At 44.7% G+C, this 22490-nt stretch overlaps 4 protein-coding genes across 10 annotated transcripts; 2 read left to right on the top strand and 2 right to left on the bottom strand.

Annotated features, from left to right (window-relative positions):
* The first annotated feature begins 54 nt into the window (after positions 1-54).
* Cog6 (Component of oligomeric golgi complex 6) lies at positions 55-2254 on the top strand. 2 transcript variants are annotated; one of them, NM_165673.3, is made up of 4 exons: positions 55-165; positions 224-855; positions 911-1131; positions 1191-2254. In NM_165673.3, the coding sequence occupies exons 1-4, from the start codon at positions 76-78 to the stop codon at positions 2138-2140; spliced, it is 1893 nt and encodes a 630-aa protein (NP_724783.1). In that variant the 5' UTR covers positions 55-75; the 3' UTR covers positions 2141-2254. The 2 variants fall into 2 exon arrangements, with proteins under 2 accessions (NP_724783.1, NP_610476.1); NM_136632.5 differs by having other exon boundaries at positions 911-2254.
* Mad1 (Mitotic arrest-deficient 1) lies at positions 2185-4793 on the bottom strand. The gene is made up of 4 exons (NM_136633.4): positions 4565-4793; positions 3454-4508; positions 2589-3400; positions 2185-2527 (listed from the first exon to the last, which is right to left on the bottom strand). Exons 1-4 carry the CDS (start codon positions 4683-4685, stop codon positions 2323-2325), a joined length of 2193 nt encoding a protein of 730 aa, NP_610477.2. The 5' UTR covers positions 4686-4793; the 3' UTR covers positions 2185-2322.
* A 290-nt stretch (positions 4794-5083) lies between these two features.
* Drep2 (DNA fragmentation factor-related protein 2) lies at positions 5084-16049 on the top strand. 4 transcript variants are annotated; one of them, NM_136634.4, is made up of 3 exons: positions 5084-6097; positions 10494-10764; positions 11495-15438. In NM_136634.4, the coding sequence occupies exons 1-3, from the start codon at positions 6086-6088 to the stop codon at positions 12658-12660; spliced, it is 1449 nt and encodes a 482-aa protein (NP_610478.1). In that variant the 5' UTR covers positions 5084-6085; the 3' UTR covers positions 12661-15438. The 4 variants fall into 4 exon arrangements, with proteins under 4 accessions (NP_610478.1, NP_001246222.1, NP_001260820.1 ...); NM_001259293.2 differs by having other exon boundaries at positions 5085-6097; positions 11495-16049; NM_001273891.1 differs by lacking the exon at positions 5084-6097 and adding an exon at positions 6837-6910 and having other exon boundaries at positions 11495-12976.
* Position 16050: 1 nt separating this feature from the next.
* On the bottom strand, positions 16051-21950 carry Myd88. Of its 3 annotated transcripts, none has more exons than NM_001273892.1 (5): positions 20497-21950; positions 18695-18984; positions 18462-18630; positions 18202-18388; positions 16051-17563 (listed from the first exon to the last, which is right to left on the bottom strand). In NM_001273892.1, the coding sequence occupies exons 1-5, from the start codon at positions 21020-21022 to the stop codon at positions 17122-17124; spliced, it is 1614 nt and encodes a 537-aa protein (NP_001260821.1). In that variant the 5' UTR covers positions 21023-21950; the 3' UTR covers positions 16051-17121. The 3 variants fall into 3 exon arrangements, with proteins under 3 accessions (NP_001260821.1, NP_610479.1, NP_001286246.1); NM_136635.3 differs by having other exon boundaries at positions 16906-17563; NM_001299317.1 differs by having other exon boundaries at positions 16906-17563; positions 20497-21616.
* Positions 21951-22490: the final 540 nt, after the last annotated feature.

The raw sequence follows: 22490 nt of genomic DNA on the forward strand, positions 1-22490 counted from the left end.
TGTTCATTTAGGTCTTAAGTATTTTTCAAACTTATGTTTACTTTTCGCGCACCTGGCCACTCTCAACTGTTTAAGATGAGCTCGACGCAGGAAAAACCGGAGGAGCTGGACAGGATCCAGAAGAGGGTCAACAAGATCCTTGAGGCTCGCCTGGAGTCGGACAAGGTCAGTGCCCAATTTACCCAAGCTTGGCCAATAGCGAATAACCGCGTTACGGTTCCAGGACACATTGGATGCTCTGAGTGGTCTGTCCACTTTCTTCACGGAGAATACGCTGCAGAATCGCAGGAATCTGCGTAGCCAGATCGAACACCGCTCCGTGGGCATCAACGAGAACTTTCTGAAGGCCTTCCGCCAGGTGAAGCTCTCGCTGGATGCCGTGTGCGAAGATCTGGACACGATGGCCACGTCAGTAGAGACGATGAAATCGGATCTGGAGACCTCAAAGGCGCTCACCAAGGATCTGATCAAGCAGACCAACACCATGCAGCGGGAGAGGGACCGCTTGGAGGTGCATAAGCAGATTGCGCAAGCTTTTCTGGCTCGTTTTCAGCTAAGCGGAGCCGAGCACCAGTTACTATATGGCGCTGCCAAAGATGCACCCATTGTGGCGGACTTCTTTCGCGTATTGGACAGAGTACAAAGCATTCACGCTGACTGCCGGCTGCTGATGCAGTGTGGATACCAAACAGCAGCCATCGACATCATGGAGGAGATGACATTGCATCAGGAGGGCGCTCTGGAAAGGCTCTACCGATGGACTCAGAACCACTGTCGCAGTTTGGAAAACAACGAAATAGGTCCGCTGATTGTGGAAGCCATGAGCCGGCTGCAGGACCGTCCGGTGCTATTCAAGTGTGTCCATTTTGTGGACTTTCCTGTAGCATTTATAAAAGTAATTCCTTTGCAGATACGTCATTGACGAATACGCCATTGCGAGAAGAGCGGTTTTGGTGCGTCAGTTCATTGAGGCCTTGACGGAAGGGGGTCCTGGAGGGAACCCCAAGCCCATTGAGCTGCATGCCCACGATCCGAAGAGATATATTGGCGATATGTTTGCGTGGCTGCATCAGAGCATTCCCACCGAAAAGGAGAACCTATCTTTGCTGTTCAAAAAGTGCGATAAGCAGGGTAAGATAAGAAAATGCATACATTATGGCACCAAAATAGTGCTCTTCGTTTTGCAATAGATATTTCCGACCAGCTGCAGAACGCTTTGGGCTACATAGCCGATGGAGTTTGTCATCCTCTAAAGGTTCGAGTGGAGACGATACTGCAGGCGGAGAAGGACACTATTGTGTTGTTTACCATTTCCAATCTGTTACGCTTCTACCAGCAAATAATGCGCCAGGTGGTGCAGGGCGGCAGCCTGGAGGAGTGTTTGGTGGAGCTTCAGAAGAGCAGTGAGCAGATCTACCTGGGCGCCTTGGCTGCCCAGGTGAGAAGTGTTTTGCAGCGTCCCTCTGGAGGATCGGGCCTGGCCTTGGAACCGCCGCAAAGGGATCTTGTACCGCCGCCAAGCGTGGCACGTTTGCTAAATATGCTCAAAGAGATTCTTTCGGTGGCCACCATGGTCGATGGCCGGCAGGCCGACATAACAAAGATCGTGAGCTGCGTGATAGATCCGCTGCTGCAGTCCGTGCAAGAAAGTGCTGCCCATCTGCCCACCGTGGACATGGGTGTGTACCTTTTGAACTGTCTGCATCACATGCAAAGCTCGCTGGCTGTCTACGAATATATGGATGAGCGCGTGGAGCGGCTGCAGGCGCAGTCGGATGCCCAGTTGGACACACTGACCTCCGAGCAGGCATCATCGCTGGTGGCGAACCTCAATCTGGGTCCCATCTACGCCATTCTGCAGAGCAATCAATCTAAAATAGAAACAAACCTGCTGAAGATCTTCATGTCCAAGATGGACGCCTTTCTGGAACTACCCGATGTATTGCTCCTGCCGCAGGTGCAGCTCATAATGTCCAGCAGTCACCGGGCCGCCGTTCAGAAGCGATCCTTCAACGTGATCGTGGCCATCTACAAGCAGATCTACGAACGCGTCCACGATCCGGCCAACGGCTTCGAGCAGCCGGAGCAGCTGCTGCACAGAACGCCGGAGCAGGTGGCTCACATCCTGACCTCCACTTAGTGGATTGGGTATTCCAATTTCTATTGTGCATTACTATAATTTATATGTATTTATATGTGGGGAAGTTTATTGTTAGCGTGGTAAAATAAAAAACCAATCGTATATCTGATGCGGACAAGAATAAGTTTCAATGCCTTCATACTCGGCTAGCTTAAGCTAAGACAGACTAAAGTAATGATGACCTAAGTCATCGTGACAGTGGCCTTTTGGAATAGTTCTAGGGTGAGGGCGGAAAAGAATGCGGGAAAGTTGCTGGCTGCCAGCTGCTGATCAATAGGTGGATTGAATGTGTGCGAATATGGCGACTCCAGTAGCGCCAAACAGTTCGATTCGTTGAGGCTGATGTCCAGATAGTCATCCGGTCCCTCTGCAAACATGCTCGATATGCTGCAAGAGAAATATTAAATGTTAGCAACTAAGATGGAGGATCTATGGAATCGCTACCCACCGATAGTTGCTGTTGGCACCGATTCGATCGATCCTATAGCCTAGCAGCATGTAGCACACATCGCGGAACTCCTCTCGGGCCGCCTTGAAGCAATCCCTCATCTTCCGCATCTTGCCATTGGCGGACTCTAATTCGGCTTGAAGTTGATTGAACTCCTTAAAGTTCAGTGTCATGCCGCCCGTGCTGGTGGTTTCATTGAGCCTTTGCTCGTTATCGTCCTCCAACTTCTTGTTGCGCCGCTTGAGTCGCTCAATCTCCGCCTGCAGCTTCTCCATCATGTTTTTGGTGGACTCATAGGCTTCGGCAGCGGGATTTTCACTAAAGTGTACCACCTTGAAGTCCTTCATGTTGAAGTCGCCCCGCAAGCAGCGGTGCATCATCTCCATCTCCAGTTCCTCCTTGCGCCGACGCAGCCGATCGTTTTCCATCCGCAGCGTATCCAGTTCCTTTTTGACGCTATCGTATCCCTCTCCGGCAGGTTCGTTCACAAGCTCCTGCTGGCGCAAGGATTGAATCTCGCGTTCCAACGTGGCACACATGTCCTTGTATCCGGTTACGGTGCGTTCAAGCACCTCCATTCGGACCCGCACCTGCATGTCCTGCGTCATGTCCGCCACACTGGCATTGCTCAGGGTCGTGTCCTTGTCGAAGTTTTCCACCAGTTGTTTGTAGAAGTCGCGCTCCTTAGACACGGTGATCAGTTTGCGCTGCAGTCGCTCCTTGAAGTTCTTGTGGCGTTTCAGTCCGATATTGAGATCCTCGATGTTCTTCAAGTAAATGGCGCACTTATGCTCTAGATCTCGAATTGTGGTCTATAAAATGGAGTCAGATAAATTGGACTTGGAACACATTGGACAAAACCTACATTCAAATGCTTGGTATCCGAAGCCGATGATGTCTTCTCTGCCACGTGAATGATGTCTTCTTTTAGCAGTTGCTCAATGCGCGAGCGTAGGGCCATTGGGCTGACCAAAGTGTTGGCCAAGCAGTGATCCTGGGCCACCTTGACCCATTCCTTGAGTTCTTGCTCCATGTGAAGCAGTTTCACCTGCAGGGAAGCTGCTTCCGCCCGAGCACCTTCCTCCCGCTCCAGTCGCGTTTTGTAGTCGTAGACCTGCTCCTCCAGAAGCAATTTATCGCCTATCAGAGTGTTTAAATGCTTGTTGTGGCTGCGCAGATGCTCCACCTCAGCTAGCAAATCTGGAACACTGGCCAGGCGCTCTCGTGAGGTTTTGACCACCTCCTTCCAGTCGCTATACGACTGAATTTCGAACTCCAGCTCCTGAATGCGATCGTTGGCCACCTTCAAGCTTTGCGTTTGCTTCTCGTGATTGGCGCGCAGCTGCTCGAATCCGGAAGCCCTGGCCTGTAACTCCTCATTGAGTTGACGTAGGCGCTCCAGTTCGTTGCGCGTAGACTGCAGTTCGAGATCGGCCCGCTGGGCTATGCGGCGATATTCGCTCAGTTCGTTGTTGATGCACAGGTGCACATCGCGGGCATCCTCCTTCTGCAGGTACTTCTCCTTCTGCAACTTGAGCGTGGATTCATCGAACTTAAGCCTAAGTTGGTTCAACTCGGCGGTGGCCCGACTGGCCTCATTCTTCAAGACCAGCTCTCGCTTACGAAGCGCCTTAAGATCGTCCTGCAGCTCCAAATTCTTCTTGCTGGTGATGTCGCACTGATCCTTTAAGGCCGTGCTCTTGTTCTCAGCCAGCAATATGGCCTCTTTGTGTTCCCGGCTCTTCTTTTCGATTTCGTTACGCAGCTGAATTACTATGGCCTTGGTTTCGATCAGCTCGGTCCGTAGTTTGCTGTTCTGCAAAGAAGCCATGGAATCGTTGGCGGGCATATTGAGGGAAGAGGCGGTGTCGTTAAGACTGCGTTCCGGTGATTCCCGTTCCCGACGTCGCTTATTGGGTGCTAGTAGAGGAGTTACTTGTTAGTTTCTACGTTCGCGCCTGTAAATTACAACTTACAAACTCCTAAATCGAAGGAGGCGGAAAGCCGGTTGAAAAGTAGTTTCTTGGGTGCCGAATGGGTAATGCTGTCGTTAAAGCGGTCCATCATATCATCTATGCTGCTACGTATGTCGTCCATTTTAAGTTGTATGTGGGAGACCTTAGTTGACGTTTTCAGTAAAGATATTTACTTTTTATTGCTAAAAGAAGTTGGTAAAATATTAATCTTAGAGTGGCTGCAAATATTTAGACAAGAAATGCCAAATATTGGTCATATTTTATTAGTATTAAAGTGGCCGATAACTTTGGCTTTTGTATCCAAAATTGTCACCAATAATCAAATATACGTATATTAATCTGGGAAATAATATCTTAAAAGGGACAGTTGTCTTAAGCAATTTCTTTATTTGGTGTGTTAATATAAAATCAAGAAAACAAATCAAAAGCTAAGTTGGCAGCCCAGTTTAGTATATTCGAGCGTGACTCTTTTCTGCACCACCCAAAAGTATGTTACACGAAATACTACAGGTAAAAGAAATCGCAATCGATAACGATAGTTCTTCGAGTGTTGCCGAAAATAAAAATTGATTTGCATTTCTTCTCGGCTTAAAATGAATTAAATGTTATTGTTTCCGCACCGAAAAAACTCATAAATCGTTAAAACAACAAATTCCGAAATCGGAATTAATTCGAACAATTGAACAACTGCCAAAAACTAGAACGTATGTGAAGCGTGTGTGTCGTACATACCAAGAGATAAGGACAAAAAACGGTTAAAAGAAAGCTTTCAAGAAAGAGAGTATAGAAAATAAATTTTACTAAAGTAACAAAAAAAAAACAACGAAACGCGTGTGCGTGTGCAACAAAAAAGTGTATGTCAAATAAGAAAATGTGGCTCCAGCGATAACGGTACTCCAATGTGCTCTCTCGCACGCACACAGAAGCATCCCGCACACGTACACCACCACCACTGCCAAAAAGCAAATCCTGCCCAACAGCCGCACCTATAAAAGTGGGCGTGGGTTGACCCAAGTTACTGTAACAAATTTGCAAAAAGTGATGCATGCTAATTGTTTAAACAAATCCCAGCTTTCCTAATCAAATACCTTTGCGAATTCCAATACACACCTATACACACATACCCACGCAGTGATTGGTGTGGAGAGGAAGAAGGAAAGGAAGCCAAAGGACAGGATAGAAAAGCAAGAGGAAGAACGAAACAGCATCGGCGCGTTGGAGAAATGTGCGGGAAGAGAAGATTGAAAATAAACGTGTAGTAGAGAATTTTTGAGACACTCACACGCACACACTCCTCCCACACTCTTTCTCTCTGTCTCTCCGTCTATACCGCTTGCCGCCTACACACACACATACTTAAGTAGACGCACGAGAGTTCTCGTATCGCGAAAAGCGTGTGCTTTGTTGTTGCCTCTCCCACTCCCTCGCTCTAAGAGGCGCTCCCGTGTTGTTTTTGTTGTTATTGCCGCTGAGCAAATGGCAGACCCTCTAAGCGGGTGCCGCTGGTGATAACATGTCGTAATGGCCAGAGAGGTAAGTGCAAACGTGCTAAAAGCAAAGCAAAGCCGGCAACTACGGCTTAACCGTTTTAGTTTTCCCGATCACCACGGTACCGCAAGTTACTTTGCCAAAATCAGCTGTTCTCACTTCATCACCATCCCCCATCATTCACATCTGCAACCAACGGTGTTAGCCTCTCCCAACATTAAAACAGTTAACCCTATGTCATATTTTTCCAAAGAAGTTTAACCCAACACTACAACTTAATAATAAAAATGCTGCGTGTAACAAATAATTATTCTCTGTAGGAATGAATTTTTTAATTAAGCAGTAGAAACAAAATAATCAAAAATAATACTAGGTAATAGATTTTTTTTAATAACATGCAATTTGAACAAAGTAAAATTTATAATATATTTTAATATTTCTTTGACTTGGTCTTTGTAGATATTTTGTTCTTTACGTGGTCAGCTGAACGAAAGATAGGTTCTTTATAGAGCAACACAACAGGATGCATGAATAAATCAACTTCTAGAGAAGATTAGGCAAATTTTTATTTTGCTGCTTGAGTATGGGTGCAATGGATACGATTCATGCCTGGCCTAAACTACAGGCACTCTGCTCCATCTATGTGAATTTTTCATATGACAACCTTTGGCGAGTGTATCTAGCAAGGCGTATCGCTGCGGATGCTCCGCACTCGCGTCCGCATCCGCTAGAGAAACCTATTAAGCCTGTGGCCCGCATTAGTCTCTTTGTGTGCGTGTCCCTCAAGCTCCTGCTCTGCATATGTGTGTGTGTTTGTGCATGTTTTATGCAGTTCCTTCGTTTCGTTTTGCTTTGCGGGTGAGTGAATAGCTTTGACCCAAATAACTGAGGTAATACTTACGCCTCACAGATGTGCCACTCCCCCAACGCCCTCCTTTCCCGCCGCCTCCATCCCACGTGTGGCTGCAACTGTTGTTCTTCTTCCTCTTCTCGCGCCCCCTTTGAAAGGAATTTCGCTCTCTGGCCTTTCCAAAATTGTTGCTTTGAGAGGATGTCTCCAAAAATAAATTAGTTGCGAATTCCCAAAGCGCTGGAATTCCTTTAAGAGCTGATAAAAATGCAGCCGAGATGGCTTTCAGTTGGCAGTTGATCTGGCATTATTTAGGATAAACAAAACAACTTTATCTCTCCTTCTTCTTACTGCAATTAAAAATCTCGGCCAGCAGCAATTACAGGAGTTTTAGTGCTCTGTTATCCATTCACATTTACAGCTGGCAATGCTTTTGCGAGAGGTAGAGAGCTTCATATAAAAGTGCATCACTCTCTCTCTGTCTCACCCTTTTTATTAAAAGACTTCAATGTTTAATGCTAGAGTTTAAATGTCGAGCAAGATCAGGTCTAAAAGAAAGCTAAATATTTTCCTGGGGCACACAATCCAATAGCAACACTATTAATTGAACGCCGTTGATTGGAAGTAAATGTTTACAAAATCAAACTGATGGGATCTTATGAAATGCTGGTAAAGCGTTTCGAGGGAGAAGGTGCGCGCGCTTTGGCGTCCTGATTATATCACATTGATGCAAATGTAGGCCAAAGCACGACGAAATATCTTTACCTGTTAAAACATCGAAAATTATGGAAAAAAAGGTAGTAAATGGGAAATAGTGGGGTGGATAAAACAAATACGGTTTAATTGGGGACCTAAAAACTGAAGGCATTAAATTGACTAGATAGTAGTAACGGGATTTCTACCCCCACTCCTCCACCTGTCCTACTCGCTCTCGCAAAGCTTTGTGCTGCATTTCACCTCGTTCTCACTGCACTTCTCTCGCGCTTATGCCTCGTGCTCATTTCAAGCGCTGTTAACGCGCTGCAAAAACGCACCCAGCCCCAAAAGTCAAAGAAGAAGCAGCAGCAGAAGCAGCAGCTGCTACCGTAGTGAAATCCGATGCAGCATCTCGTCGGGAAAACTCACAGTTTGCTCTGCCAGGCTGCCAGGCACACAGGCAGCTAAGGACGCTGCTTTGGCCCGTGGAAACACCACGTTCCCACTGGGTGCTATAACTAAACAAATCAAGCGTTTTTCTACAAAATCAAGTTTCTAAAAACGAGCTATAATTAAGTCTAATAACTGGGACTCAGCATCAAATGAAAATGAAAACTCGGCGGTTTCACGGGCAAAAGGGCGCTGCAGGCGCGTAGTATCCGTAAAGTGAAAGTGCGAAGGTCAACCCGCCCTGACCTGCCCCAAAAATACGAATGCGAATGCGAATGCGAAGTACGAGCAGTGAAAAGCGAAATTCTAGGCACTTCAACTCTGCCAGTATTTACAACAAACTAAAGTAACCAAATAACGTGGACGATAACATTTATACCAGAAGCTGTATTTTGTGCAAAGTGCGTTTTTTTTTTCGTGACCCCCTTAACAATTTTTGTAATTACGAATTTTCCCCCTGAACGCAAGGCATTTATGACTCCAACAATAAGCAATAAGCTTTAATTTTTGTAGAACTTTTGGTAAAAGCATCCGCAACTCCGGATTTTGTAAGGCGTACATCGGTTACGGGTTTATATAACGGATTTTTAAAACGGACATGGATTACCAGAGCTTGGAGCTCCAAGTGTAAGACGACCTTGGAAGCGACGAGGCCAACCATTGCAAGCAAGCCAGCAGAGCCAGCGCAGAGACTCGGCCTAAAAGTGGCTGGCAGCAGCAGCACCACCAACAGCACCACCAGCACCACCATGTGGTCCAACGCCCTGTGCACGCTGGGCGTGACGAAGCCGCTCTGCAACTGTCTGAGCATCAGACAAGTGGCAGCCGCAGCTGCGGCGGCGGCCCAGGCCACGCAGGGCGTAGCTGCCTCTGCCGCGGCGGCGGGTGGGGCCGGAGTGGGTGGTGGGGCCATCACAACGGGGCCCTCGTCGTCGGTCACAAACGGCGGACTGTCCGCAATGGTAATAGTTTCGCTTTGCGACCCATACTTATTCAGTGTTTAGCTTTCATCGACTGCAAATGTCCTTCATTTCTAGATCAAACTCAATCTATTCCGTCCTTTATCCAGTTTGGTTTCCAATTCCACCTCCAATTCTAAATACCTCCTCAAATGCATTTCACACTGGTTAATCGAATAGCTTGTTGGGCAATACTGCTCAATAACTAGTTTAATGGTTTTTGGAAATTCATTTGAAATTATTCAACCTGTTGGTGGTTGGTTTGCCTCTTTTCTTGCATGAAATGAAATATCTTACTATTTTACTTAGGGAAGATAAAGCATCACCTTTAGCGTATGTTATACATTTTCTTTAGGTACTATTACCCACTTGTTTTCTAAAGTTTCCCCTTTTTTTAAAGCTAAGTCACACAATCTTAAAGTGCTACGATATTCAACCAGTTCTCCAACAATTGTTTTACGGCATAATATGATTTATCGAGCCTTAGAACTGGCAGTGCTCGCTGTTTATAGTATTATCAGTTTCATAATTTATAATAGCCAGCACATCCCCGACCCGCTGCACTCCCTCGGTGCCATATGGTGCTGGGGTGCAGCAACTGACCTATCCCAAGAGGAAAATCGGTGCGATGGTTTGGATGGAGAGGGATGAGGCGGCGAGTAGAGCACACAAAACACTGGCCAGAGCGAGGGAAATGAAATATTTTTATGAAAAGTTTCTGCTTGTTTTCGGTGCGGAGGAATAAGCAAAATGTCAACATGAATTTTTTGTAATTTTTCAAACATTTTATTTTGGGTGAACGGGCGGGGAATGAACTGGGGGATCGGTGGATCGGGGGATTTGGGGGCTTGGTTGGCCGAAGAGAGATATTTGTATATGGCTCGTGTGCTGCACTCGTTACTGGGTCACTGGAGCGCCACACTCATGTCCTTGCAATACATTAAACATTGCAGCTTTCGTCCTGCTCGGCTGGCTGGCTGGCTGGCTGGTCGTTGTTGTTGTTGCCTGCAACTGTTAGCCAACAGCTGTGCGCGCTGTTAGCCAAAAGGATTCGTTTTCAATTTTCTTTGGCCCTTTTTATATGTACATATATGTTTCCATTTTCAAGCATTAGCACTTGCATTTGCTTTATTTCGAATGTGAGGGCCGTGGATTTATTTCAACTTTTATTCCATAAGATATCTACAATTAATATGAGCAGTGCAGCAGTTGTGGCCTTGACATTTGCGCCCTTTTTGGCCAAGCCAGAGAAGCCCAATTAGCGGGCTGAGGAAATTATGACACAGTCCGGGCCTGCTGCCACACCCACTTGTCAGTTTTTCGTGCGCAGCGTTTCACAGGTGTCACGCCCATCCTGCACCCTGCACCCTGCATCCCACATCCCACATCCCCATCCTCCCACATCTCAGCTTTCACTTTCCCTTCCTTCGCCAGCAGTTGGAATTGTAATTCGTAAAACGCAACTAATCCGAATTTCTCTTCGCAGGAGTCTCGCGGCAAGAGACCACTGAAAATCTGGGACAGCTGGCGGAATGTGCGCAAGGGCGTCGTAGTTGGGACCTTCGAGGAGCTCTTGGTCCGCGGCAAGGATAAGCTGGGGGTTCCTGCTTCAGAACCGGTGCGCGTTGTTCTGGAGTGTGATGGAACCCAAATCGAGGATGGCGAATACTTTCGCACCCTGGCCAACAATACGGTGCTGCTGCTGTTAAGGCAGGGCGAGCGCTGGTATCCCACTGGCGTCGATGTCATAAAGGCTGGTGGGTGTAATAAGTTCACTCCCATCTCGGGATCAGTACTGGCCACGGGAAATTTAATTATAGATTTAGACCTGGTCAGAGGAAACATTCATTTAGATTCAATATTAAATTCAAATAAGTTATCACTGCGTAAATTATGAGCCTTACCCTTATAGCTAAATATTTGCAAAAAGTCTATTTCGATATTTGATCAAAGACTCTTTCAATTTCATTCAAATTGAATAACTAATTCATAGAGCAAGCATTTACTTTAGTACTTAGCACAACTTTCAATGTGGCTTGTTTGAATTGATTTCAAGGTCAATTGTTTGCGAATGAATTTAAATTCTTTTTATAGTTGGCTGAACTTATTCAATTTCTAAAGAACAGAAATTTAAACAATTCTTTGGACTATATCCTCTGTTTTGAGACACATTGGATCTTGAATGCAATAAATTTCAGCATGTTTTTAATGCGTTGGCAAGCTATTAAGATTTCCGCTGCTAGCATTGAATTGTAAACAAAAACGTAAGACGTAAAAATTAAACAAAAGAAAAATGCTATTTAGAGATTTAAATGACAGTCATTACAATTTCAAGAACATGGTCGTCCGATTCTTATACAAGTCTATTTAAGTGAATATCGTATTAGCTATTTTTTGAGGCGATAGTTGACCTTCTCATCATTCCGTACTGAACTTCAGTTGGGATTTCTCAGTGGTTCGGATCTCATTCTATTATTTTTCTTACAGCCATATCAGCTATACCGAAAATCGTCTGTGAGACGATTCATGCGCTGGAGTTGCACGATGAGACACCGTCGTGGAAGATCATGGATAACAAAGGGCGTGTCACGGTCGTTCTGCACTGGGATCAGCGGCAGGGTGGAGGAAGCGGCGGCGGAGGAGGAGGCGGTGGCGCCGGCGGCGGAGTGGGGAGCATGTGCTCCGGCCTGGGCAGCAGCAATGGGCTGCTGTCGTCCGATAAGTACTCGCCCTCAAAGAAGGGCCTCTCCGCGCAGAGTTCGCTGGACAACAAGTCGGTGTCGTCGCAGTCCTCCCAGCCGCGCTATGCCAGCCCTCAAATAACGGTGATCAGCGACGACGGACCGGCGAGCATATACCATCCCGGTGGCGTTGTTCTGCCGCCAGGAGTTGTGATACCCGGCGGCAGCAGGCGACTCTCCAAGCAGGGAAGCTCCTTCGACAGCACCGTAGGCGTGGGTGTGGGAGCTGTCCATGTGCACACGCCGGAATGCGCCCACCACGCCCACACGCCCAGCAGGGCGGGCAGTCCCAGCACCACCGAGTGCGACTTCCACTGCTGTGCGCTGCACGAGGAGGGGCGCAAGATCGCTGTGCACAAGAGCGTGGCCACGTCGCCCATCCAGGACGGAAGCAGCAGTCCCCAGCCGCAGTCGGCACCATCGGTTATGGATCCTATGCTGGGCGGCAGCGGTGGCGGCGGAAGCGGCAGCATGCAACGCCGCTCCTCGGGCGCCAAGGGCCATGTGCGATTCCTGGACATCGCTCCCGAGCGGGATAGCTCCGAGAGCGAAACGGAGAACACGGTGATGGAGGACGACAAGACGACGACGGAGAAGTTTCTGCTGCTGATCGACCAGTTGTCGGTGGACCAGAAGCGTCACCTCAGCATCAAGGACATCGGCATCATACTGGAACGCCTCAACTCCAAGATCCTTGACGTGGAGCGATTGGATCGCGAGTCCGAGTCAGACGACTGCTACAACTGGACGATAAAGGCGACAATACGCGGCGATGCGCTGCGCGAACTGGGCGTCATTTACAATGGCAATTACTATGCCATCTCTGAGCATCCTGGCTACAAGGAGGAGCTAGAGGAGAACGGCGAGGAGGTCGAGGAGGAGGAGGAAGAGGATGAGGAGGACAGAATTTAGAGTGCCAATGACAGGCAGACGGGCAAACCCACAGGTTCATGACTGTCCCACGTTGGGCGCCACAGAAGGTATCAATAAACTAGCGCATTTTACAGAAACCAAAACGAAAAAATGGAAAAACCCAAAATAAGAGTAGCCCAGCAGCTCGACACAAGAACACACACACAAACACACACCAACATGCATACATATATACATATATACTTATATAAAATAATTACGAGAATATAATAATGCAAGTCGCACATTGTACAATAGTGAAGTAAGCGTAAACGTGAATTATAAAAAGGCGAAAGCAAAGCAGCCACACACCCAGAAACACATACACCCATGCCCACAACAACAGCAACAAGCGCGAACCACTTAAGAGCAGTTTTTGTAGCATTTATCCAATATTCTCATTGACGGGGACCGACGTTACCATAAATCAGAAGCATGGCTGGTTGGAGACGTCGAAGAATATCACTGCACCGTCTGCAGCCAGCTTAACGAATTCTGAATTCGCAAAATTCAATTCAAACGCCCCAAAATTTAGCCCACAGATCAGTTGCAAGCCCCCAAATCAGCCATCCTTGTGTTGTTATCGTTGTTGTACAATAGATGTTCCGTGTTCCGTTGTGATTGTGTGCCAAAATAGCCTTATTTAGTTGGATAGCCCCACAAACAGACTGCCACTCGAGTCAGGAAATCTAATCTAACCCCAAAGACTATAAGTTGTGAAAGAGATATAGATAACAGAGACTATAAAATGTTGTTGCCAGAAAAACGATGATGACGCGGGGTCTAATTGTAGTTGGTCGGTCTCTCTTTTCCTATGTAGTGAGTTCCTCATTTTAATTTGCTTAACGAACCCCCAACCCGCATTTGTATAGTTCCTGGACAGCGTAACTCTCTGTTAGTGGCCTATTCTTTGTTAATCTTGTTGCATTTCTGCCCCCAAAGAAATTCCGGAAATCATCCGCATCAGCATGTAAAACTGCCGTTATTTGTAGTGTTGTCAAACGTTCAACAAATCGCGCACAATGTTAAAATTAAACACAGAGAATAGAAACAATAAGCAAGACGCTCGATGATGCTCGATGCTCGCCAAATGCCTGACGACAGACTAAAAAATTATGTGTAGTAGATAAAGACCGCCCCCGCATGGCCGACAGAATCAGCCGTAGATCCATTGGGAGTATGTATCAGAAGACATCACACGATCGCAATCGAAATCGTAATTGAAAAATGCGTAAAAGCGAAAACACTGCCAACATCGCCATTAGCATTCGCACCTGCATCCACATTCGTTGGGTTAGGCTTTCGACTTCCAGAACTTTGACTGTTCCATACGGGTATCAAGCAATCGGGATAAATTGAGAGAGCACTGGGTTGGAGGATTCTTGGCAAGGACATGGAAGGTTTAGGCGATGGATGTGCCAACGTAATGAATATAATACTATCGAAAGGAAGCACGTACGTTTTAGTGTGGGTAAACTAACCAATGAACCTAAACATTCTCTGAATTGTTTGAATATATTATGCTCCTAGTTTATACTTTATAGTTGATATTTGAAAATTATTATAACATCATTGTTCGACTTGTTTTGTTAATGTCACTTAGACTTGTTTTTACTGCAGACTTGAGTTCTTATTGTTAAGGCATCTCCCACTTGGGATTGCTATTCAGAAAGGGTCGTCATAGGTAGTCCATTGCAAACGTAGCTGGTCTACGTTGCTAGTCACTGTGTCCTGGATTAGATCTGTGTGCATTCGATTTAGAAACTTCCGCTGCGCAATTAGATCCTAAGACCTTATGCTGAGATCAGCCAACACTGTACTCCCATCTAACCAAAACTAACTTAAATGTAAAACGGAATCGAGAAGTGGAATAAGAAAGCGACTTTTAACAGACATTTGTCCAAGGCACAAAACTAAAGCATTGAAGCGAAAAAAGATTAAATGAAAACCTAGTATGTATAAATGAAAATTGAAATTGATAATTGATTGATAACGATAATAAATGAAAAGTTAGTGGAGAGCGGAGCAGGCGATGAAGAAGAACGTTAAACGAGAACTCACAATTAGCGAGACGAAAAAAAAATTCATTAGCGTTGTTTTAATTTATTAGTAAGTCGAGAACGACAAGCGACCCAAAACTCGATGATGAATATATCTCCATGTGTATGTATGTATGATTAAAGGACGGAGTACGAGGGAGGGGAGTCGAGTTATAGAGGTTGAGGAGAGGAAGGTAGAACGGAAATACCTATGCATAACATAGTTATAAGACGGGAACTCGCAATATGATGGTAACTCAACTTCAAAACCGATACAGACTTCTTCAGCTGACTTCCATAATCATAATCATTGTTAACACTTAACTATAGAGGATAACGCTTTAAACGAACAAACACACACTTACATACACGAACCTTGGTTGCGGTTGAGTTAGTAATAACCTATAGGTTCTGTTCCAGTTCCAGTTCCACATCACGATCCTGACCCAACCTGCCCCGCCCCTTTCTGACCCTTCCCTTTCCTTCCCTGCCCCTCCACTCAGACTCGTCGTCACACACTCTGTGTAAATGCAATCAGTTAGATTTATAAGATGAATAACAAGTCAACACGAATGTAAGACATCCCCAGAAGGCATTAATTAAGCTACGAAACAATTTGCAAATAATACTCATAGAGCGCGAGTCGAGGCAGAAGATGCAACATCATGCGTTACATTGTTTTAATATGCGAATTACGATAAATTGATCAATTAACATATACATACAACAAAGAACAAACAAATTACAAACTGTTTTTATTAATTTTGTTAAACGATAATGAAATCATTAAAATAACTCTAACAAAGGAAAACCAAGCTAAGCGGATAACAAACGACAGATAAAATTAATAACATATATAAATCGATTTATAAATACACACACTCACATAAAAACCAAAACACATTGAGCAGAGAAGCAACCAAACAAAACCCAAAAACATAAATTCAATTAAAAGTAACGAAACGAAACAAAACAAAACAAGACAAAAAAAAAAAAACAAAGTTTAAAGAACAAGCTCAAGTCGCAAGGAGCAGTAAGGCTAAAAAAAAAACATATTTGTTCACAGTGTAAATTGTAACACACAGAGAGCGAAATTAACGCAGGTTGCGATAAAGTGAGGAATGTGAGCGAGGAGCTATTATTAAAACATTAAACGATTTAAACAATAAAAAAACGAAAATAAATAAAACAAAAAAAATACAAAAAATTTAAACCGATTCGAACTGTCTTGTAGATTAACCGGAACTGGTCGATAAACATTTCCACTCAATATGTACGCGAACAACTGTATGTAAATACATATACGGGGATTCACACATCAACTGCAATGTTTATTAAACATGAACGAACTAAAGGTTGTCTACATTCAACAATAAATTATTGAGCCAAACATTGAACAGTTTATTGCCGCTCAACTGGAGCTAGCTTATTTCCGATATGGATACAGTGCGTTTCATAACCATGACCGCCAAGTGCCACGTGTCGCGAAGGTCGAAGTTCGAGCGTTCGATGCCCGACATTGAGGAACATATGTATATTGCGTTTTATCCACATTCGTTGTCGCTTGACAAAAGTTGGACATAATATATGGTTGTCGATCGACTCTATATGGTTTTGAAACGCACTGTCCGGAGATACATATAATACTATATAGACTCTAGATACATTGAAAGAGACGATGTGATGATGGATGACGTATTGATAGTCTTTGCTTTATAACAAGTGAGTGTGCTTAGGTGCACATCAGGCATATGGGCACGCATTCACAGCAATCAGTAACAATCGGTAACAGCTAGGCTAGAGCTAATCACATGAGGCAACCAGCCGATGGCGGTACCGAGAACAAACAGTTTACTTATTGCTAGCAATCGTCTAAAACGGCTTGAGCAGTTTACAAAATGATAAAGCACTGCTCGCACAATGCAGCCATATGTACGTATGCGTTATATATGCTCATTACTCATTCTCAGATGGGGTCTGAGTTGCGAGAACGGCGCGCGAGATAATTAAATTAAGTAAGTCACTTATCGAACGCGTGACTAACAGTTAATTGAGCACTTCGATTAGCAGTGTCGCGTATTTAACCTCACTCAACGCAATTGCCAATTTGTCTGTTTATCAAGTCCAGAGTCATATACATAGAGCATATAGCAATATCGTGTCGTATTTGGTAGTCTGTGTGCTTTTGTGATACATTTGTGCGGATATGTGGTATTGTCTTTATTCGTTGTTGTCTTATATAAGTTAACAAGTGCGTCTAAGTATATTAAGTTAGTTGACTTGATAAGGATTAGGCTAAAGATTATCACTAGGCATGGAGGGTGACGACATTGGTGACTGGGCGGCCACAACTAGACTGGGCACACGACAAGGAATCAAAGAATCGAGAAATCGAATGAATGGCTATCCTAACACTATGATCTCAGCCCGGCGTCTGCAGCTTGCTGCTGGATCGCGAGAATAGGGCCTTCTTCAGGATGTTCGGCTGCCACTTGATGAAGCTCTTCTTGCTCTCCGACGTGGTGGAGATGTTGGAGCTGCTGGCACTGAGTGTCCTCTCGCGTTCCGTGACATTTATGGTGCTGACGGAGTGGGCATGACGCAGAGTCTTGCCGCTGGCCCCATCGCTCCGCGCCGTCTTTCCAAAGCTGTGCGTGATTCTGCGCAGGAAGCGATCCTTTTTCTTCGGCTTGTGCTCCGGCAGGGGTGAGCCGGTGTCACCGGAAACCGAAACGATTGTGGTCTCCGCCTCCGGCACTTTGCAGCTGTTGTAGTTTGGCATATCAGTGACATCCTTGTCGTTGATCTGAATCCGAATGCTGGGAGTGGTCACCCGGGGAGCCGATTCCTCCACCGGCGAGGGACTGCATAAAGAAATTTTAGAGAATGCCAAATTTATGATATGAGTGATAAAATTCCAACATGTTTTACAATTAACAGCAAAACTAATTTCGCTTCAATATAATCTTACGCCCAGATATATAATACATTTATTTCCTGTTTATAAATTTGTTTCAAATTTGATTACTCATATGCAGTGTATTACTTCCTGGGCACTTTAAAAGTCGTATGAGTTCATCTTTCTGAAACAAACGTATCTTCTTTGAATTTAGCAAAACTAAATAAAAATACCTGCTAGGCTGTTCTAAGGTTGATCGCTCGTACGCCATGTGATATTTGCTTATATATTTTGTTTACAAGCAGTTGGTATACATTTGCACATTTTATGTGAATGTTGTGAAACGATTTCGCAGCCCCTACAACCAGCAGTAGCAATAATTGAACAGTAAAATCAAAAACTTAAGCTAATAAAATGTATTCTAAAACAGCTTCTTAAATTGGGATGACTAGACTACTTCATGTATTCGTATTCAGTTTGCAAACCTCATTTATCTGTTGGCTAGCAATCTACATTATCTTGAGATTTTATACCCCTAAAAATGTATCAAGTATTTTTGGAACACATACATATACATATATCGCAGGAAGTAGCAACACTTACGTCTGCACCTGGCGCGTGGAGTAGATCGAAAAGGCATCCAGATCGTGTAGGGAACGAGCCAACTTGTCCCAGAAGTTGAACAACTTGGAGTCCCCGGCGTACTTGATGTGCGTGTAAATGCCCAGGGTCTGGGGTATGTGCATGTCCGTTTTGTACAGAATCGGTATGATCTTGCGAGTGTGATTCTCTGGGGAAAGTCAGATCGTTGAACTTGTAATGCGACTCTGGCTCTGCGATACAAATGCGTATCAGCTACTCACCAATCTGGATCTTTTGGGTGAAGTTCACGAGGTACGTGTTCTCCGGACTCCGAAGAAACTCCTCTGTGAGCACGACGATCAGGTGATTGCAGCGGGTGGCCATGAAATGGGATAGCTGGACATGCTCGAACGGAACGCCCATTAGCATGTCGCGGTGGCGCAGGAATAGCTGCAATAGAACGATCCCATGGTTATTTAATACAACACACAGCAACCGAGCGCATCCCACTCACCCTGAGATTGTATCGCTCAGACTCTAGATTATTCATGATCTCGGTGGCATGATCGATGTCTGCCTCCGCGTACAGAACACATGCGTTGTATCTGGGCAGCGGTTGGCCCATCTGTACACATCTCTGGTCCTCGTCGCTGAGGATCTGCACACTTTGGCCCACTGTGATGTTGTTGCTGCTGCTGTAGTTGTTGTTGGTCTCGAAGCAGTCGCTGGGGGGCGGCGGACACGCCTCCACGAGAGCAGTCTGTCGCTGCTCCTGTTTCATGATGAAGCGCTGGGTGTCCTTGGCTTTTGAGGAGAGCAAAATTAAAACAGTTTTACTAAAGGGATTATGATTGCTAAAAACTACAAGGCCGCACAAAAAGTTTTCTTAACACATCATTCGTAAAGTAAACAACACAATTTATACATGTTAATGTCAAAATCAAATTACTTAAATTATGTTTATTAAATAATAAATATAACCCTTTGTTGATATATAATGAGCTTAAAGGAATGGCATAGTGAAGTTTATCTGAGTTTCTGCACACAGTCGCTAATATATGAAGCTTTCATAACAAATTGGTAGTATTTATGATTTGTAACTCAATATTATGTATGAATAGATAAGTGTATGCATATATCCATTCAGATGTCTGCCATTGTCTCCCCATCTTTTTATTCCAAATATATTGTCAGCAGAAAAGATCATTCTAGTAAGAGGTAGTGAATTCTAGATTCAAGCAGTTATCATCAACGACACATTTATAAAAAATTTACTTTTTTAGTTATTTTTAGTTTTATTGGAATATTTCTAAAACACCCAATGAAAGATCATTAGAAAAGGAATTCAAACATTTCCTTTGAAAAATTCCTAATACGATTTTAATTATGTGTGCTTTTTTATACCTTAAGCATTCAACTTCCGAGTGCGTTCATTTGTTTTTAAATCGAACCATTTTGGTCACAACGAATATATCTATACAACATCTGCTCCTAAACAAAATTGACTGTTCGAGGTTTTTTATTAATGACAACAGTTTTTGCTGGGTGAATCCCCATTGTGCAAATAAATAAGAAAATTTCGTTCTTAACTGATTGGCATTTTCTATAGTTTAAGTTCTGTTGTTTGCGGCTTTTAGAAATTATTGTTTTGAATTTTTTCTTTATGGCTGTGTGTTTTTCAATTTGTCGGGATGTGGTAATAAAAATCTTGTAAGTCGAAGCGTTTTATTTGACAATAAATAGAAATAAACACAAATTAATCATGGGAAAGTGGGTGACTTTTATTTCTGTCATTACGTATCTACTCATCATAACTCAATAGTTTTATGTATCCGACGATAAGCTTTGTTTGACTTAGATAAATGTGCGATAGATAAGTTAAATATGTACGCTTTCTGCATATACTCCCTATATTATATAGATTACCACGTCCATTTTTATAAACTCGAAACGGCTTTTCCGGTCATAAAACCAAAAATGGATCAGCCAAAAATAATTGATAAGTGTGGCTCGCCATTAAAGTAAAATTTAATGGTTCATTTTCCGATTTCCAACATTTGTGTACATATCATTTGATAAGTACATTATTTAAAATTCCTCTTCAACTTCGCAAACTCGAGAACAGTCAAACATACATAGTTAGTCTAGACGTTTAACTAAATTTTCACTGTCACGATGGCATTTTGAAGTAAAAGTCGAATCGTCAGACCATCATTTAAAAGCTAATCTAAAACAAATGATACTCAAAACTCAAGTGACATAGTTTAGTTATAGATAGATAGCGACTACCATAAGTAAAAAATAGTTAATGCCTACCCAGATTCTCCTGGATATCGTCGCAGACGTCCCACCGATCGATAATGCCCAGGAAGTGTTCCAGATGGCCCACCTTGGCGGTCTGGGGACTCCGCTGGCTCCAGCTGATCAGCACCAGATCCATGGGATTGTTGGCGTTCTCGTCGACGAATCCCTTCTGCTTGGCCAGCTCCGAGATGCCGCGCCAGTCCCGCTGGTAGCCCTCCTCGGATCGCAGCACCTTCTTGCGGTTCAGCATGCGGGACAGCTGGGTGCGGGTCTCGATGCCCAGTGCGGATAATGGGGTCTCGTTGAAGTGCCCCAAGCCCGTTCCCGTGCCCGATCCCGACCCGGAGTCCATAACTCCCTCGGCCACCACCATGCCAGCGGTGCGATAACGCCGATAACTGACGTCAGTGGCGCCGTAAATGTGATGGTGATGGGGCGGATTGGGATGGCGGTGGGTATGGTGATGGAAGTGGGAGTGGGGCTGGTAGTGGGAATGGGCCACCGAGTGCTGCTGATGGCATACAAATCGAGGGCGCATTCGCACTTGGCGCTGGCTTTATTGGAATAATTGGTGTTTGTTTGCTGGCGTATTTGTTTTAGTGTGGATGCGATGTGATGCGATATATATTTATCAACTGACGTTTATCAGTCGAGAGGGCGGCGAGCAATAAAACGATGAAGCGCGTGAGTTGTGCTGCTCTGTAGATTTTTTCGAGTTTTCCGATCGCGCGTGCTTGTTTTTTTTTTGTTTTTTGCGGGCGGATGAAGCTGAAACTGGTTAGAAGGGGGTGGTGCTTTACTGCTAAACTTCTATACTTCAGTGCGGTGCGAAATGGACCGAGTGACCTCCAGCACCTTGCCGCGTCACAGTCGCGTTGTTGTTGCTGTCTCGGATTCTGTTTTTATTTATCTGTCTGCTCCGCTGCGAGAGGAGATGGAGATCTTCGCCTTCGTTTTCGTCGCGTTTTTTATTCGTCTGGCGTATGATTTTTTGAATATTGTTTAAATATACACAACACACACACTCACAATCAGTGGCGCACGCACACAGTGTCGCCCTAAGCACAGAAATAAATTCGTTTCGCTTTTTTCGAGTGCGTCCGCTCCGGTTTGTTGTTTTGTTTCGACTGGTTCTGTCCGCCGTTTGTGCTTTTGTTTCTGCCTCGTTGTCCGCTCCTCCTCCGCCTCCTCCCCAACGGACTACTCTTCGCGCTCACTCTCCCGCGCTCTTTCTCCACCGCCTTTCACTCGCTTGTTTATTTTGGTTTCGTTCCGATGCAGGGCGAAAGCGCGGGGGCCACAGGCGGAACTATCAGCTCAGCTGCTTTTTCTAGTCGGCTGACAACACTCTGTTTGCACTGGCTAATTGCTAATTAATTTATCTGCGCTGCGTTCCCACTTTTCAGATCAGATCGCGATTCCGATAAGCTCGTGGCGATCGATGGGCAAAAGCTTGGCGAGTCACAGCTTTTCGGGTGGCCAGTCATCGGCGAGGTTTGGTACTTTATCGGGGCCAGTTATCGGTTGCGGTATTTTTGGTGCGCGGGCCACACTTTAATAGGTTCCAAAAGCATTCACCAGATGGCGCTCTAAGAGTGGTTGACTTAATTTCCGGTTGGTTAAATATAATTTAGGAACGTTGGTTCTTGCCGTAGGATTCCTAATTATTCATAAGCATAATTGATAATGATTTCTTGCTAGTGCAAAAGCAAGAAGAGTAGTAAAGTGAGTAAAAACGCACTCTCCTATTCGACCGGCTGATGTAGGCAATCTAACTCCTTTCAGTTATGCAGAGAATGGTACCTTTAATGGTGCCTCAAAAAGGAATATTTTACATTTCGACCTGTCCAAGACATACTTACTCATTTTACCGAGAAATATTGCTTCCCCGAAATCAACTGATTTGAGACGATAATGTGGGGAAATGAACATGCCAACCAAGGACCACACTCTCGTAAATAATAGTCAGAGAGCACTTGTAAATTCAGTTTATTTTCATTTGATTT

This window comes from Drosophila melanogaster, chromosome 2R, assembly GCF_000001215.4.
Source record: "Drosophila melanogaster chromosome 2R".
Lineage (NCBI taxonomy): Eukaryota > Metazoa > Arthropoda > Insecta > Diptera > Drosophilidae > Drosophila > Drosophila melanogaster.

What these genes read in the sequence shown, in the direction of transcription:
- Cog6 (NM_165673.3), top strand. Translation starts at nt 76, where the DNA reads ATGAGCTCGACGCAGGAAAAACCGGAGGAGCTGGACAGGATCCAGAAG. An exon ending in CTCGCCTGGAGTCGGACAAG is followed by an intron (nt 166 to 223) that starts GTCAGTGCCCAA and finishes TTACGGTTCCAG; the next exon opens with GACACATTGGATGCTCTGAG. An exon ending in GACCGTCCGGTGCTATTCAA is followed by an intron (nt 856 to 910) that starts GTGTGTCCATTT and finishes ATTCCTTTGCAG; the next exon opens with ATACGTCATTGACGAATACG.
- Mad1 (NM_136633.4), bottom strand. Translation starts at nt 4,685, where the DNA reads ATGGACGACATACGTAGCAGCATAGATGATATGATGGACCGCTTTAAC. An exon ending in CTCCTTCGATTTAGGAGTTT is followed by an intron (nt 4,509 to 4,564) that starts GTAAGTTGTAAT and finishes CTCCTCTACTAG; the next exon opens with CACCCAATAAGCGACGTCGG. An exon ending in GGTGCCAACAGCAACTATCG is followed by an intron (nt 2,528 to 2,588) that starts GTGGGTAGCGAT and finishes TTTCTCTTGCAG; the next exon opens with CATATCGAGCATGTTTGCAG.
- Drep2 (NM_001103768.3), top strand. Translation starts at nt 8,798, where the DNA reads ATGTGGTCCAACGCCCTGTGCACGCTGGGCGTGACGAAGCCGCTCTGC. An exon ending in ACGGCGGACTGTCCGCAATG is followed by an intron (nt 9,011 to 10,493) that starts GTAATAGTTTCG and finishes TTCTCTTCGCAG; the next exon opens with GAGTCTCGCGGCAAGAGACC. An exon ending in CGTCGATGTCATAAAGGCTG is followed by an intron (nt 10,765 to 11,494) that starts GTGGGTGTAATA and finishes TTTTTCTTACAG; the next exon opens with CCATATCAGCTATACCGAAA.
- Myd88 (NM_001273892.1), bottom strand. Translation starts at nt 21,022, where the DNA reads ATGCGCCCTCGATTTGTATGCCATCAGCAGCACTCGGTGGCCCATTCC. An exon ending in CGATATCCAGGAGAATCTGG is followed by an intron (nt 18,985 to 20,496) that starts GTAGGCATTAAC and finishes TCTCCTCAAAAG; the next exon opens with CCAAGGACACCCAGCGCTTC. An exon ending in CACCCAAAAGATCCAGATTG is followed by an intron (nt 18,389 to 18,461) that starts GTGAGTAGCTGA and finishes GACTTTCCCCAG; the next exon opens with AGAATCACACTCGCAAGATC.